General features: G+C 40.0%; 1 protein-coding gene across 1 annotated transcript in view; it reads left to right on the top strand.

Moving 5' to 3' along the window:
- The first annotated feature begins 1555 nt into the window (after positions 1–1555).
- The window catches only part of BTBD8 (BTB domain containing 8), a 44266-nt gene continuing 27537 nt past the window's right edge, over positions 1556–18284 (top strand). Inside the window, exons 1-5 of the mRNA XM_075039017.1 lie at positions 1556–1845; positions 1949–2134; positions 12355–12626; positions 13509–13626; positions 16701–16790. Of these exons, the coding sequence (XP_074895118.1) occupies positions 1736–1845; positions 1949–2134; positions 12355–12626; positions 13509–13626; positions 16701–16790 (776 nt within the window). The 5' untranslated portion in view covers positions 1556–1735. The remainder of the gene's footprint in view (positions 1846–1948; positions 2135–12354; positions 12627–13508; positions 13627–16700; positions 16791–18284) is intronic.

Here is an 18284-nt window from a genome sequence, read left to right as displayed (position 1 = left end):
TAAAAAGCAACTTACACTACTCCCTTTATCTGGCTTGCTATGGAGAGATTTCTTACTGAAGCTAAGAACTGGGTTTGAATAGCTGAAGTGTGTGTCCGCTGTGCGGCCTTCCTCATGCTACGATTGTTGTAGTTTCTTGGAAATAATGCCTCATTGTTGGCATTATCCTTCCTATGTTAGCGACTACTGTTCTTGTCTCCAAGAACTGCTGCCAAGTTCCTGTGTTTATAGGAGGAAGAGTCACAGTCATTACGGAAACAGAGGGTAGAATTAACTTGCATGTGGTGGCAGGGGAGAAGAAACGTGGATGCTAACTACAAAGAAGAAAAGAAGCACGAAATGTGAGTCCCCAGAAGAGGTGAGTCACTTGCCTATAGGGTTTCCAGAGGCTCCCACTTCACCTGCAGAGCAGTCGCGGTGCCCTGGGAACAGGCGAGGATGAACAAGGACCCATGGGGGCAGGCGTCAGAGCCAGCTGAGCCTGAAGCAACTTTCCACGCCAGAGTAGAAGAGAGCTGACAGTTACTGGGGAGTCCCAACAAGTCCCACACCGCCACGCGCACCGTCTCTTTCGAGCCACGATGTCGCACGCAGGTACTTGGCGCAGCCCCTGCTGGCGTCTTGCTCGCGTAGGGCTCCCAAGAAAGCGGATGGAGGGGTGCTGTCAGCCGGGCATTACCTCGTGGCTGGTGATCTGCTTCCTCTGATGCAGTTTGCAAAATCTGAGGCAGAGTCCCCTCAGGATCGTGATAACGGTATCGATCTCACCTTTTCCACCCGTGGCTGGTACCAGCCTTTCAAGGATAACTTTCCCCCGACTATTTTCAGTGTTTATCAACTTAAATGGTTACATGCTGCTTCTAGTTGAAGTTGGAAAGGCCCTTCCTCGGCTCGGAAGGGTGTTGTAGAGCGACTTCTGTCGCCTACGCAGCAGTTTAAGGTCTTGGCAAGAAAGCGGGCGCTGGGGAGCACGGTTGTTCCTGAGGAGCACCCACCCGCTGGCTGGGACCTGCTGGCCGCCAGCGCGGCCGCGGAGGGCTGCCCACCGGAGCTCCGGCTTGCGGGCCGGCGCTCCTGTTCTTTGCCAGAAGGGCAGCAGGTGGCCTCGTAACGGGCGCTAACCCAGAGCCAGGCTCTGCTTTTAAGCCAGCCGGCGCTGCCGTCCCGGTGGGGGCAGGCAGCGGTTCCGTGCGATGGCGTTACTCTTCTTCTCGGAAAGAGAGCGGCAGGGAAAAGACGGGCCGCTACGGCCGCCGGGGCGGGGACGCCGGGCCCTGCCCGCCGCGGGGCGGCGGCCGGCAGAGGGCTCCCTCCCTGCGGCAGCCGCGGCTCCTGCCGGCCCCGCCCCCGCACGGGAGGGAAGCGGGGAGGGCCGGGCCCTCCCGCCCCTCGCCGGGGGGCCCGCGGCGAAGGGCGGGGCCGGGCGGAGCGCCGCTGGCCCTCATTGGCGGAGGCCGCTGCTGGCCGCGCCCCCCGAGAGGGAGCGGGGTAGGCGGCGCAGCCCGCCCCGCGGGGCTCCCGCGGCTTGCCGTGCGACGGTACCTTGGCTGCCGGCGGGGCTGGCGTCGGCGGGAAGGGAGGCGCTGCCCCGGTTGTTTTCGTGAATACGGCGGGCCGCCCCTTCGGCGGCGTCGCTAAGGGACCGCCTGTCAGTCCCCGCCTGTCAGTCCCCGCCCCGCGTCGCCGCCGCCGCCGCCGCGCCGGGCGCGGAGCGGAGCGGAGCGGCTGCTGGCACATGGCGCGCTGCGGCGGCGGCGCCGCGCCGAAGGGCCCCGGCCCGGCGGCGGTGGAGCGGCAGCGGCTGAAGCAGGCGCTGGCCGAGCAGCTCCGGCAGGACCTCGGCAGGTAGGCGCGGGGCGGTGGCCGAGCCGGGAGGGGCGGCTCCAGGCGGGGCGGCGGGCCGGGCCGGGCCGGGCCGGGAGACGGCTGTAACGGTGCGCTCCCGCAGGCTGCTGACGGAGGGGACGCGCTCCGACGTGACCATCCGTGTGGGCGAGGCGGCGCTGCGGGCGCACCGGGCGGTGCTGCTGGCGCGGGCGCCGCGGCTCTTCGCCGGGCTGGGCCGGGGGCGGCCGCCCCGCGAGGTGCTGCGGCTGGACGGCGTGGGGCCCGCGGAGTTCCGGCGCTTCTTGCGGTGAGTGGGCGGCCGCGGCGGGCGGGAGCGCCGGGGCAGCGGGCACCAGCCTGGCTCTCCTCGGGCTGAAGGGCTGGCCTCAGCGCTACTTCTCCTGTGTCCTTCCTCTTCTTTTTTCCCCAGTATGAACGCCTGTTCTAAAGCTTTCCCGTTCAGAGCAGTATCTTCGTAGCCTTCCTGCAGTGTTTGCAGAGGACTTCCCTGTAACTTACTAATTTCCCTCTGCCTTCGCCCCTCTGCTGACAGCACACAGGTATACTCTCCACTGTAGCATGTTTTTTATGGTATGTAAGGCTTTGTAATAGAACAAGAGAAAAAACAGCAAAAATCTTGAATGTATCCTTTAAAATTGTCTGTGCCTACTAAAACCCTTGTTAGCAAGATTACCAAGTGAAAACAACAAACAAAAACCACTCTAGTGTCATGTTTAAAAAAAAAAAACAAGTTATGAATCTGGAAAGCTAGGAGGACTTAATCAAGTTAGGTGAAGATACATCAAGAGGATGCATCAAGTTAGAAACTGCGTGGTCATCACTTAAGTCCCAGCGATCCATGGCCTAGGCCAAACACAGCACAGCTTTCCTACCAAACTGGGATCCCAGAGCGAGGCATGCCACACTGGCAGTGCAGCGTGGGGGCTGGCTGCTCCCCAGGGACTGGCACAAGGGCCACCGTGTTTTCCCATTGCCAGCTATTGCCACGTATCTGACATCTTGCTTGTCTTGCTCCAGGCCTTTAGGTGAGTACATCAGGGGTGTTGGCCAGTGCTGCCACCAGACCTTGCAATCCTTCTTGCCCGTAAGTGCCTCTAATCCTTCTTTCAAAGAACTGGGCAGTGCATGTTTTTCTTTAATAAAGCTGTGGTGGTGCCACCTACCTTCTATAAAACAGCGTTGATGTTAGAGCCGATCCACACTTTGGGGCATGCACAGGAGCAGTGGTAGGTATTTTGGGATTTCAGATGAATTCAGGATGTGCCTAGAAAATGTATGGACTTGCAGGCTCCTGGAACTGTTGGCAAGGGGAAGGTGTTGGCAGTTTTAAAGTTTAGTGCCTAAAATATAACCTAGGCTGACCTCTCCCTATTGGTTTCACTCATTCTCTCCTTAAATTTGTAAATAAGGCAGCAGATGGCTAAAAAAATGTATTCAGAGTACTAAAGTTTTAATAAGTATGAAAGAACTTTTTGAACTGAGAGTAGTATCTAAACCACGGAATCATTGTAGTTGAACAGGCTGATAAACTGGCATTTGTTAGGTTACTGTCAAAGTCTGGCAGGAGCATTAGCAAAAGAAGAGGTAAGAAACAAAACAACATGGTTTTTGTTTCGTATTTTTCTTAACGCCATTATTTCTTCCATTTTGTTAATTTGCTTCGCATTCATGTAAGTGGTGGTACAGAAGACTTTCATACAGAAGCATGACAATGCATTTTTTTTGAAAATCTAAATTATTTTAATTTGGAAATCGGGAAATAATTATTTTGAATAATTATTTCAATTATTAATATACTGTTGTATCATTCCTTTGTTTTCCTAATGGTAAGCACTTAATATGTCTACAGTTCACTGATACTTGCTTTCAATTTTGTCTGTGTTTGCTGGAAGGCAAGTAATGATCTCTAGAGTCCTGCATGTTCTCCAAAAAACATGGTATTGAAAAACACCTTTAAACTCAAAACAGCTCATGTAATTACAAGCCTTTTATTTTTTCACTGTGAGTTTAGATTCTTCAGATGAACCCCCCTATATATTCTAAGCTGTGTATGAAGGACATTTTGCAAGATGGTTGGTTTTTCTTAACCTTGTCTTCAGTGCTGTTTGATACTTCAGCCTTTGAATCCCCTAACCTAGCACATTCTGTGAAAATTTGTGTCCCAGAATGCGCTGGTGTTTGACCACAGTGAACTGCTTTGGACCAAGGAAAGGAAGCAGCTTTGGTTGAAAATAGCCTAATTTCATTGTTCAGATGATAATTTCTGCTAGTATCAGTGGCTGTTGAATTTCAGTGGTTTCTTATTGTTAAGATGCAAATTAATTAGATCTTCACAAATCCAAAACAGTGCCTTAAATTACAACCTGAACTTTACTGGAAGCTAGCCTAGTTCTTGGAGCATGTGAATAGCCATGATGAGTTGTAACAAAGACCTGTAGCTGCAGTTGAGCTCCTGAGAAAAAATTGTAGTCTCCTACAAAAGTACTAGGTGTTCTGGTTATGAATGTTGTTTCCCTGTAGAATAGGAGAAGTGGAATACTAGTACAGTATTGAAGAGTTCATCAAAGCTATAAAAAAATCTCATTCCTTTTCCTGTTTGTATTCAGCTCTTCTTTTATCTTCCCAAGCAAAAATCATCTTTCCTTGGGGATTTGGGGACTTTTTTTCTCACAAGCTATATCTGGCGTGCATCTCGGTGAGATGTACTTCCTTTGGGCCTCTGTCTTTCTTAATCAGGAGAGATGTGGACTATGTGTCACTTGCGTGCTGAAGGCTGTGCAGCTCCTCTTGCCAAATTTCTGAGTGTTTTTAAGCAGGATGGAGGACATGGTGACCCCACGCTGATCTTTCTGCATTGCCTCAGCATGAAATAGATGCAAGCACTGCTTTGTTTCCCTCCCTATACTTGCACTGTCTGAGGACACCAGCAAGAAACTGCTGGTCACCAAGAAATGCAGCATCCGTATTGTAGACACCATTCACCTTATGTTTTTGCCTGATGAAGCTAATGTAATATTGACTCTGCCCTCCAGTAGCCTTCCGTCATTCTCCATAACACAACTAGAAAAAAGTCAACAATTGCGAGTACATCGATGGCAGGAGATTACTGCTCAAGCAGGGTTCTGCAGTCTGCCTCAAGGAGAGAGAAACTTAGCATCCCTGAAGGACAACAGCCTGTTGCGGATCATTAATAGGTTGCCCGCTGAGAGGCGAACTGCTTTTTATCCTTTAAGTTGGAAAAATATAGCTTTAGAAATAAAAATCTAGTTATTATTCTCATTGTCTCTTGATATTTGTATTAAAGGGATCTGATTTAAGAAAGGACAGAGAAGGACGTGCTGACAGTCACATCCAGTTAAAAAGCAATAAATACGGGTCAAATACAAAGGAATACAATTGTCATTGTGATGTTTACTGCCACGGGGGTTAATCTGCAGTACCAGCAGCTGATTCAAAGCAGACAGCCAAGGCTTCGACCGTGCTATGTTTGCATAGTTCTGTACTAGGCAGTAGAAGGATGCTGCATCTGGCTGAAGTGCAGGCAAAACCATTCTTGAAGGTAAACTCCTAGACAGCATGGCAACAGTAACTTCTTTCTGTAGACTTTATGCACACCTTTCCTTTGGAGAAAAAATCTTAGGCTGTAGCAACTACTATTAATACAACAGATACCCTATAGCATTGTTCCAGTTTCATCTGTCACTTAGTCACACCTCTTGCAATCTCATTGTTGCTTATATCTATCAGAATCTTTTCTGTGTGCACGGGGGGGAAACAAGCCAGAAGGTGGGGTACCTGTTAAAGTTACATGACATCAGACTGATACTACAGAAGATGATGGCTTAGCTCTACTTTCAGCTTGACCTTCTCTTGCATGTGACGTGTTCATAAAGCAGTTACACCAAATACAACACAACTTGTTTGTGAATATTTGTTCTTTGAATACAGTTCCATAGCATTGGATTACAAAGCAGTGAAAAAGGGAAATATTTCTTTAAATAACCTGCGCATGAGATTATTCTTGCTGATTGCTAGATTGTCATAGTCCCCATTGGATACTGGCTATTTTGGAAGAAACAAATGTGACTTCTGCTCGTGTACACTGAATTCCTTTACACTTATGCCTCAGCAATCACCCTTAATATCTAGGCTTGTGCATTCCCCTCTTGTGGGTTATGACTGCAGGCCACTATTTCAGACAAACAGCATGCCTCCCGTGTTCTTGAGATTTTGTGGGTTATACAGTTTATTCTGATATGGTCCTTCCCTTTTATCCTCTTATCACTTGTGCCTGTTGATGTGGTGTACCCTACCATGCAAGGAGTATCTTCTCTGAGTGACTGATTCATGTAACTTGAAAACAAGCTAACTGCAAAAAGTGCTTTCTGTGGCACTTGCAGGTGCATTTTTTGGCTCAACAACTATTTTTTTCCTTGCGTTAAGACATAATCAGCAATACAGCTGAAAAAAATCATCCCTCCCAAAACAAATGGAATTAACAAACCCCACCCTACAAATATGGGTACCATGGAAGATTTGACGTGACTGTATTAAACTTTGTGAAACAGTAAATCCTGAATTGTGGTAGTTAAATGCTCTGTAAAGGCTTATCTCCAGTGAACAGTGAAAACTGAGAAAGTTGAGACCAAATTGTGAACCAAAGTGTTTATTTCCCAAGTTAAGGGATTAAGGAATTTGCTCCTCTGAATAGCTAAGCTGTTCAAACTTAATGGCTTTCATTTATACAACCATATTCTCTGGTCTAAGTTTGTTACTACAGCACCAAGTTAGTTTGTTGTGGTTATAAATATGAGCGAAGCTAGTCATTGAGAATAATTAGACTTTGCTAAGCAAGGAAGGAGGGAGGGAAATAAGTAAGATACTACGTGAAGCTTGTAGTTTAGATTTTATTCTATGTCCTGTTGTGGGAAGAAAGCCTGCACCGTGATGACTTGTTTCTTTTGATGAAAACAGGCTTTAAACACATGCCAAAGAATGGCAAGCTTATCTCCTTTCCACATACATAGAAACAATGAGTTTGTCTTTTTTCTTATTGGATTTATTTTTTTGATCTATGTTTATATCTAATCTCAGTTTCTTAGAGGAAGTTGAGAAGCTAAACTGTCAACTCGCAGTATATTCGGTAAGTGTGTCATATTAACATCTTGCTCTGGAAAACATAGTAACAATGCCATGGATTTATGCCCCAAGAAAAAAAAAGTAATTCAATTTGTGAGAAATGGGTAGAAACCTTTCAGTGGGACCATGACTGCTTAAGGTCCAGATTCTTCTTCTTTGTCTGAAATGCTTAGCTTTCACAAGAAATCGGAAAATTTAATCAGCACCTGTGTGAGGCAGCAAAGCAGCTGATGTTGCATCTCATGAGAAATTACTGAAATACTTGTCTCAAGAAATCAATTAAGTTAAAATAACCATCTTAGCTGCAAAAATCAAGCAGATGGTTCTTTTAGCAAATCTAAAGGGAAACGGAAGAATCTGAAGTGATTAAGATAGGTTGAAGTTGTGCATACGACATGCCTAACTTGCACTAACAAAGATTCACTGCTATAGGTGTATTGCTGAAATATTTTTGCAAGCCCACCAAGATTAAATGCAGCACGTGAGAGTATTTGCTGCAGTTGGATTTGCTAAAGACATCAATGCATTAAAACTGTGGGCAGGGAGTAGTTTAGAGACTTCCTACATTCTCAGTGTTATTGTTATTAACAAATGTTAATAGATCTTGGTTTTATTTTGGTATTTAATTGTGACAACACATAGCTTTATTTAAGTAAAACTGTATAATATGGTATTTTACACATGTACAGAAGATATTTCAGTGCTCATCTAGTTACTACATGAGGTTCTGGTATGTGCTATGCCAAGTTCCTATTGAAAACAATACACAGTATCTATACAACTTGTAAATAAAATCATGATTTGTTTTGTCTGTTTTCATTAATTGTATTATCCCTCACACTACCAAGTAAGTGTACTGTTTTGGGCATCTGTACTTGTCCCTCTATTCTAAAGTTACCATACTATCTTTTTTTCAGGGCAATTAAACTGATGCACTGTCAAACAGCAGAATTTCCTCTTTTCCTATGTGTCAGACTGTTGTGCTGACAGCTGCTTGTTATCCGTAGTATTTATGATGGAGAAGTTTCTGATTTTGATAGATTTTAACATTGCCAATCAGTCTGTGTTGCTAGCTGATAGAAAAAAACATCCAAGATTGAAAAAAAAACACGAAACAAAACCAAACACCTCTCCCCTGGCATTAATAGCTTTTGTTCAAGCCTACTTTGTAATCTCTTTACTAATGCTCTGCAAATTTGGGCATATATGCAACATATCCATAACAAAATGTACAAGATCCTGTCTGTTTAAACAGCTAGTGTCTGAGAGCTCAAAAGCACTTCTCTGGTGACATCAATGACGTGTGTGTATGTATAACTTTAAGGAGAACATGGGTAAGGAGAAGATGGCAGGTAACTCTTCTCCAGATGAGCTCTTGGTGAAGAATTCTCACTGGGAGCAAGTGGATGCTGCTGTAGGGAGCATTTGAAAGGTGGATGCCTCATTAGTTGAGAAATGTTATTTATTTAGTGAGTTAACAACTACTTTGGGACAATGGAAAAGGCTGTTCTAACAGCTTTCAGTAAAGTTGGTGATGATGGTGTTAATTCCAGTGACTTTCAGTGTTCTTGGCAATAGCAACAAAAATGGGTTCCTCATGCTTTTAAATATGGTATTTCATGAAAATAAAACTGCCCTCTTTCACTTCCCTTCTTATTTGTGTTATTTCCATGGTCATTAGTGGCATACAACATTTCTGTCTGGGATTTTGTTAGTCTTTCAGACAGTGGGTGTGGCCCATAATAAGGAAATGTATCTCTTGACTCGAAGGACCAAAGTGGATCGTAACTCAAAATTCTTTCTCAACCAAAATTATTAGCTTAGGATTTTCTTATGATCATGTTTTTTATATTTTTAGTAAGCATAAAAATGTCTTACTGATTCTAGTCAGTATTGGCTTTGTGGCTGTTCTGAGAATAGAATTGCATGATTGTTCTTCTAATGAGACTTGTATGGTTTTCAAGACTGTGTGGAGTCGCATCAACAATTGATAGAAAGAGGTGGGCCTTAGAGAGTTCTAAGGCTGAGAAACTTCCCAAAGAATTTAGCCTAAGTGATTTGGAATGAGAAGAGAGGTAACTTCATGATACCTTTAAAAGCAAAACTCTGAATAAAATCTTTACATGCGCAAAAGTAAGTTTGGTTGGGCTACTTATGTGTTTTCTTAGTACTTTGCAAACTACCCATAAAGTACATGCTTTTCTTCAAAGTGCATTTTGAGATGTCTATGTAGGCTATGTGTTGTTACAAAACCAAAATAATTCCATACTGGTTTTATGTTCTAGGAAGCTGTTTGGTCACAGTGAGTACAATCTAGTACTTTCCTGATCATCATTAGGGATGTTGGAAGAACTGGAACATTTTTTATGTTGTCTTAGATTGTTCAGATGACTATGAAAACTGCTTTCTTGTAAATACCTAACTCAGTTCAAAACTGGTCAAGCTCTAAGACCTCCTGATGATACCTTTATCTGATTTAAAGAAGACATTTGTAACTTTATAGAATTGTAATCTTCTGTACTTTAACTTACTAAACTAAGGTGTCACATTGAATGATGCCTACTCAAGAGGTTTGGAACAGTAAAAACTATTCATATCATAATTCTGCAGTAAGGGTCCTGGTTTCTTACAGCAGCTGTGTTTTAAAGAGATAATTTTACATTATCACTAAAACATCTGAGCTCCAAGGTCCGAGCTATGCATTTTGCTGTGGATGAAAGATTTCCCTAGCTTTTATTCATGCAGGAAGGCACCCTTTGACACTCTGTAGAAGACAGTCTAGAAAACTTGACTCAGCCTTTGGAAATGAGCCTATAAAATAAAGAGTATTGCCAAGCCAAGTTTTCTATAACAGGTTTTAGAAAACTGCAGAATCTTCCATTCTGGAAAGAACATCTAATGGGATTTAGGTGAGATAAAGGAAAATTTCTAAAAGATGTGCCAAAATCATTATTGTTGTCTGTGAAGCAGAATAATGGATGCTTCCATGAGACTTTCTAAGTAGTAAATTTACAGTCTGTATTAAGCAGGACTCTAGTATACAGATATTTTGCTGAGTTTCTGGAAGTAATAAATCCAGGACTGTGGCTGGATTTTAAATGTTAACTGAAATAATCAAGGTTCCTTGACTTTTTATGGGAAAAAACTTATTTCAAATCGAATAACTTTTTCAGATCTAGAAACCAGTTACTTAGTTCTGGTTTAGTAACATGCCACTTGTTTTATTTACAGAGTTTCTAGTTGTGGTAAGGGTGCCATTTTTATTGACTTATGCCTAATGATAATAAAATTGCATTCCTGAGGTTTCTTATGTAGATTATCTGAAAATACCCTGAGGATTCCCAGGAGATTGTTGCTTCACTGCCTAGCTAATCAGACTCCCTATGGATATGTTTTTCAGGTACTGGCAGAAAGCAAGAAAATTAAAATAATTAATTTATGACAAAGCAGTGTATCTGTTGCCACTAATCTTCTTTCTCCCTCAAAGTCAATTTGTACTGGTTTTACCTGTTGAATATGTAATAGCTCTGCAGCAACAGAAAGGTGAATAAGTAAAGTTCCAGTGCAAATTTAACCTAACATGAAACCCTTACTAGGGATCTTCCTGCAGTTTTTCACATTCCGTATGTGTTACCAGTTTACTTCTGTAATTGTGGTGTTTGCTTACCTCTGGTGAAGATGCAGGGATAAAGTGGGAATGATTGGATTTTGTCTAGTAGTGGCATTTTCTATGTGACTTTTAAGTGACATTCTTGGAAGATCTAATGTGGAGAAACAACTTGAAGACAAAACTTCAGAATACTTCTGTGGAATTTTGAAATGTTTAGGCTAATTGGGTTTCTACTCTGAATGTCTTTTCTTGAGTCCTACTGCCATAGTCCTAGTTAACATACAGATGTTAAGTACTGAGAAGCATAGTGAATGGGGAAAACATGTGGAAGTCATGGTCTTGAATTTTCTGAAGAATTGCAAGTCTCCCTGTTCCAGTAAGCAACTTGTGGTCCTGTTCTTGGTAATATGGCATGTTATTGTCTTTCCCTCATGCTATTGTTACACTGGGTTGAAAAGCACTGTAAATAGGAAAAGCAATAGATGGTTGGGCCAAATTCGCAGGTTAGGAGTCCTGAAAGCACATACAGGTACAACAACCTTAAAAAAACATGTAAAGAGGGTCCACCAATCTTACTTTTTCAATGTGAAATTTTATTGCTCCTGTCACACAACTTCCTGGCCCTTGCTTTCAAAATATAATAAAATATTAAAATTCCCATTCCCTACTTTCTTGTTTCTTGTCATTCTCTCTTGGTGAAAACCTGTATCACACAGACAAAAAAATTCTACCTAACTCAGTCCTTTAAATACAGAACTTAAGAAGGAAGAAGATTTCTTTGTATGTTTTCTCTGCCCTTTAGAGGACAGTGTTCAAATAGCATACTCAAATTACTGTGTTCCCAGTATTGACAATAAAGCCTCTTTGCCATGGAATGAGTGCCTAAATGCAGATCTCTAAGTACATGTCTGCTAAATCCAAAGTAACTGTAGCTCTTCTGTTAAACTTTGCTAACTTCATCTATATGGCATGAAAGCACTGATAAAGCATGTTATCTGTTCACATTGACTTTTTAAGGCTCGATTAAGTTGCTAGAGTGCAGTATCTTTCTATAAATACGAGATCTTTGTAGTCACAGACTGTGGGCTTTGTTAGCCTTTCCAGATCTTGAACCCAGAATAAGCTGGTGAAACAGATGGGAAAGTGGGAAGCTGGAATTACATGGGCAAAGTGAAAGCTCTTGGGTAATCTTAACTGCAAATTTTCATGCTTTCAAGCACTTCCCTTGAAATTAAAATTTATATCTCTAATGCCATTCATTTATATCTTTATACCATTCTTACGGTCAAGTACTTGTAACCTGGATGTTAGAAGGTTTGTATTTTGGAGTTTGTAAATGTCATTATATTAAAGGACAATCAAATGCCTTCTCTTGGTTATTCTAAGACTTATAAATCAGTCATCTGTAATTACTGATACAGCTTGCTTCTGCTTTTGCCAGTAGATTATTACAGGAGATGAGCTATAAAGAGCAGACAGAAGTTTGATTTTAAAAGCAAAGTGAGGGAGAGAAACCTTTGTTCCTTTTAACCTGATACTACATTTTACTTGTAATGCTTGTTTATGCTTTTTCAAGCATTGCAGAAATAAGTTTTCCAGAGATGGAGTTTTAAAAAGGAGGGTTTTATTATTAAGCACTGTAGAGTCCAGCTTTTGTTTTCTGGTCATGAACTTTGTTAGACAGAAAAAATTGGGTTTTATTTGTTTGTTTTGATTAATTAAAAAATTACAGGAGTAAACTTAGTGTCATCTTCTAGGCTTGTATATTCATCTGATAAAAATCTGAAAGAAGCTGAGGAGCTGGCTATGATGAAAAAAGTATTGGAACCCCAATTAATACAAGAAAACAACATTGCTACTCTTCAGAATACTCAAACAAATGTAAATTGTCTTGGAGATGGTATAAAAACACCTGTTGATCAGAATACTCCAAGTGGAGCTGTGCAGAAAGAAGTTGCTTGTTCATCCTGTATTGAAGATGAAATTCCAGAAGTAGTCATTGATGCAGAAAGCAACAAAGCCACTGCAGGTAGCTTTGGAATTATACTTTTGTTTGTTTATTTTTGTCTTTTAAATAATTATCCAAAGACTTATACAGATGTAAAAATGCAGGCAAAGATAAAAGCTATTGTTATAACACAAGTTACATGGATATTCTTTGCTATGGTGTACCTCATTCTCTCACACTTTGAAAAAATTAATTGCTGCAGAAGTTTGGCAGGAGTGGTTCCCAGCCAATGTGCAGCATAATAAGACAGGACTTGCAAGGCATCGGGCATGTTCATCGGCATTGTGTCCAGTCTTTTCTCTGTAATACAGCAAACTTGAGTATTCACCACGTGGGACTTCCACAGAGCAGAAGCTCTCCATTCCTTTCCTCTTCTAGCAAATTACAGTAGTTCCACTTGTTTTATGAGGATTTTGGAATCTTTCAGAATCTTCCCTACTACAACCATGAATGAAGTAACAGAAGGAAATGTGTAACTGCATCTACACCAGAAGTGTTGTCTGCTACAGCTGTGTCAGTAAGACAGAATCAAGCAACAAATCTGTTCACACAGAAGCTTGTAGCACTACATGACCCTGAACTTCTTCAGAGTCTACTTTTCTTTATTGCAGAGTTACCAGATCTCTGTAGAAAAAATGAACTGGCTACATAATCTTACAAAAGAGTAACTGTAGCACTTCTATAGATGTCAAATATGAAGCATTGGTCAAATTTCTGATATCTCAAGTCAAAACAAGAAGTAAAATGCAAGGTCTAGAAAACCTTTCAAGGAAAATTCTAGCTTGAATATGCAATGTTGAAAAAAATTCTGTCAGATTCTTCTTTTCAAATATTTTGTTTGTACTGTCAGTAGTCTAGTCTACACCGGACAAAGTGAAAATAGCTGTTTCTCTCCATCTGCAGGTAATTCCAAACTAGAAACTGCATCTGTGTTAGGAGAAGACTTAATGATGCTCTACAAGAACTGCTGTTGTCCAGATATTAATATTTGCATAGAAGGCAAAGATTTTCAAGCTCACAGGTACATAAGTATTTACTGTAAAGTATTTCAACCAAAATCCTTCTAGTATAAAATGCTGCTGGTACTCTGTATCTATAGTAAGTTATTGCTGGTGCTGTTATCTAGCTGTGAACCATTATAGTTTTTAGGTCTTATGTGAGAAGTGGCCATACTTTGATACTAAGGAAAATTATTTATCTCATTAACAGCAACTATTGCGAAAACAACTGCATTTTTAGCACTTCTAAGATTGCCATTATAAACTCATATAAGGAGTACATACTCATGTATAAATACTGTGTAGGTTTTCTTTGCTAACCTTTTTTTAAATAATCTGTGCTCTCTGAAGAAAATGAAAAATCGATCAATAAACTATTCAGCTATTAATGCTGAATAAAATTACCATACAGGTAGAAAGTTTCTGGAGTAGAAATTTTTTTTTTTTCTGCTCTTCAGAACTGCATACGGAATCTGATTCTACTTTCATTACTTCAGTCATGTAGATGTACAGATTGTCAGCAGCCTTTAGTAGGTCTGAAGTCCAAGACCATTTAAGAACTTTGGCTTATTAGACTTCTGTAGGTTGGGAAAGCAAATTAAAGTGTCAGTACCATTCCTTGTACCTTTGATATGAGTCTGTTTGCATTTGAGATAGCAAACTAGACAGCCTGTATTTTGTTCCCTTTGAGTATATAAATAACAGAGAGATTATAAAAAACCTTTACCACTTTTAATATTTTCTCAACACAAAACCATCGGGGGGGGTTATATTACTGACGTTACAAATATCTTTGCAGAAGATATGTCATAATGGGGCGGGGGGGCCATTTTATTTTTTTAAATAATAGAATTAGGATATATACTACATTTCCAGAATGTAGTGTAATTAGACAGATTTCTTTCTTCTGGTCTACACTGTAAGAAGACATGTTCTCAGGTCTGTAACTTTGCGAAACGAATAATTTATGCAAAGAGAACGTCAACAAAAAGATTCCATCAGCAGAGCTTCTTTAATTTAGGCCATTTGCTGCCTGGAGCAATGTATCTACTCTAACCAACATCAAAAAATATGGAGTAAATCAAAGAGAAAACAAGGATGTTCTGAAACAGGCACAAGACTTGCTTATTTTAGTACTGTATCATGTGAACAGTAGGAGTCAATAAGGGAAGTCTAACTTTGGGTATAACTGTGGTGAAAGCACCAGTATGAATTACTTATTTTAAGGTGGTTTTTTTAGGTTCTCAAACAGAAGACAGTTTAAGCCCCCATGCTCGCCCACCCACTTATCTCAGTTTTCCTTACTTTCTCATTAAGTCCTATGAACTTCCAATAGACTTTACAGTGTGACATCAGTGCTCTGAGAGAGCTGCCAAGTTACATCTTCCTAGTGCTGTGTTGCATTCTTACAGAGCTCTGAGTGGAGCAAGTCAAATTTGTTCAGTAATAAACTTGTGGCATAAAGCATGACAGTAGGAAAGCAGAGATAATTTTACTTCAAATTAATTTGGTATCTTCATGTATTTTATAAGTTGAAATTTTATCAGTGTATATTTAGGTAATACATACTTGTCCATATTCTACTGAGTGGCTGTCTTCTTTAAAATGAGTCTTTGAAATAATCTACTTCAACTATGCTCTTGAAGTTGATCTAGCCCTGTTCATTTCTTTAATTTATTTGGAAGAGGATGGCAAAATTGGAGATAGTGTACTTCATATCTCCATGATATTGTGTTATTGTATCTTACGCACATGCGATCTTGTTTTTTATATTCAAAATTTCAAATACTCAAAAGTTGTGATGTAATGTCCGTTTACATGTGGACATACTTCACACTGAGAAATGAAACATTCTGTAAAAGCTTCATTATTATTATTATTATTGCTGGATGAATCACAGGAGGAATGTGCGAGCAGTTCCTAATTTAAAGTTTTGAGACTTCCAAAGCAGGAGGAGGGAAGAGAGATGAGAGATTCCAGAATATATAATGACTACAAAAAAGACCATAAATAGCGTTCTTCTTACTTCTTCCTACACAAAATGAGAGTGCTCTGAAACATTTTAAGAGCCAAAAAATACATGTAAGAGAAAGGATTCTCATACTTGATATAACACTTTGCTTTTTCTGCTGCAGGAAATACATTACATAAAGTAATTTTATAAATAATAGGAAGCTTAGTAAGTGTCAGGAAAAAACTGTATGTATGAGAATATTATCTACAGCTGCGATAGCCCAGGTAAGATACATAAAAGCTAACACTATAACTGCTGTAAATCCGGAAGGGTGAAATCATAAAGCAGTTTTCATCCACCATCTTCTCTTCCTTTCTGCCCTTCCACCATGAGAAGCTCCTGTTGCAAAGGTCTTCTTATCTGGTTTTTCGAAGACTATGATACTGGTGGAGATACTGAGATACACAGACTACTGGTCTGGGGTTTCTTTATTGTCTTTGATGGAAGTAGTAGTAAATCAAATTAGCCCCTTTATGGCCAGTTATGCTTTTAAATATACAAGGGTGGTAAGTCTAAACAGAAGTAATTGATAGCTTTTCTTAAACAGTGCTGGAAACACACATCATATTGTTGTATCAGATGTTAGTATGAAGTTTGTTTGACTTTCACGATGTGCTGGTAGGTGGCCAGCCAATTTTGAGTAAGAGAAGTTTTATACTTCTCTTTTCATTTTAATAAATACACGTTCTGTAGTATAGAAAGAATTTAAAAGATTCAGGATATAATTATTTGGCTAAAATGGGACTGTATAAACAACATTATTTATTGTTATTTGGTAAATAAACCAGAAGAAACAAATTTGCAATTTGGTATCATATAAAAGGAAAATGCTTGTGATAATAGATTTCCTCTGTGTGAATGTCAAAGTCACCCTAGAAAAAAGCTTTAACTGAGAAATTTAGGATACTGTTTGTTTTTTTTTTCTAGCATATTTTGAAATTCCAAACATACTGGAAGAAAAGGCATGCAGTATACAGATGACACCTTAATGCATAAAGGGCAAAGATTTAAGTCAATGTTATCAAAGAGTCTCATAATAAATATTTGTATCTAGTGGAATAATGTTTACTTTTTCTCTCTCAGGGCCATTTTATGTGCCAGATCTAGTTACTTTGCTGCTATGCTGAGTGGAAGTTGGGCTGAAAGCTCCCAAGAGCGCATCACTCTTCAAGGGTAAGTGTTGTCTTTGCAAGTCATGTGGGAGCAAAGGTAGGCAATTTAAAATCACTGCAAATATGTAATAACTGTGCTGTGTATAGAGCGCTGAAGATTAATCTGCCTTGACACTTTTCTTCAACCTGATCCATTTCCTGAGTACTGTTTTGACTTCAGTATGAAACAACTTGTGTAGTGTATTTAATATTGTCAGATGGTTCAGGGAAGAAGTCTCTTTCATCAGCAGAAGAGTACTAATCCTTTTTTGTAGAGTAAGTTTTAGTATTCACAGTCTATTTTACAATTATATTCTTTCACTTCATGTTGTACATGTCATGAAAAGTATTACAAATGTCTGAACAGTGTAATTTATTTTCATATCTATTTGTACAGTAAGAGTATATTTACAATGTAAAGATGAATAAACAATTACATTTCTTTAATAGTGTTTAATAATGATATTTCAGCATCATACACTAAAATAATTTTGACTAATGTGCTTGTTCACAATGGCTTTCTGTATGAGAGCTGAAAATAATGGAGCTGTCAGTGCAGGATAAATACTTAAGACTTCAAAGATAAACTGGGGACTGCCAGGTTAGTTCTTTTCAGTATCAGAAAAATCAACTGAAATATATTAAATTTTCTTTAAAAGCAAACTAATACTGATACTTGTACATGTTAGCCTTTTTTGTTCAGACATGATGTTGGCTGACTTAGCTTTCTTCAGAAAGAACTGTGTACCTTACAGTGCTGCAAAATATAATTTGTGTTAATATAAAATTGCTTGGCCAAGTGATACTTTATCCTATTTTCATAATTTTAGTTTTCCATCAGTGTAATAATATTGTTGCAAAATCAGGAAGGTTATCTGTTGATTTGTTTATAACTTCCTAATCCTTATAAAACAATACACTTCTAATTTAATTGATTCCTTAGCTTTTATGCTATACATAGTATGTTTTAGAGGCTGATAATCAACAATTACTCTGGTACTTATACTTCTCTCCCTGTAATTGATTTCTACATGGTTAAGAACTTTTTGCCCTTATTTTTCAGTAGAGGCTTTTTCCTGAGAAGTACTTAATCTTTATAGAGTATATTCTCATGCCAATGTCTCTTAATTTCTGTTATTAAGAATCATATCCATAATTTTACCTTTTCTAGTTCAGTTTTCTGTTTGGTGCAGATTTCCATGCTGTCTTTTTAAACACTTATAAATAAAGTACATATGGCTTACTCTGAAATAATGAAAATTCTACATAGGTAACAGCTGTCAAGACTGCGGGGAAACTCCTTGCTGATTTTATGGCTATGACGTACTGATATACAGAGGCACAACTGTGCTGATTTCACTTCTTAGCATGTTGTAACATGGTGGTTTTTTTCCTTTTGATTTTAGTCATCAATGTCTGTTGCTTAAATGTCTAATGTTTTAAGGGTCTTAGCTCAATCTGCATGACTATATTCCATTTATACTAATGTACACAGCACTTGTGGGTTCTGAAGATT

Source organism: Buteo buteo, chromosome 10 (assembly GCF_964188355.1).
Source record: "Buteo buteo chromosome 10, bButBut1.hap1.1, whole genome shotgun sequence".
In the NCBI taxonomy this organism is placed as follows: domain Eukaryota; kingdom Metazoa; phylum Chordata; class Aves; order Accipitriformes; family Accipitridae; genus Buteo; species Buteo buteo.
This window is presented reverse-complemented; position numbering and strand designations above follow the sequence as displayed.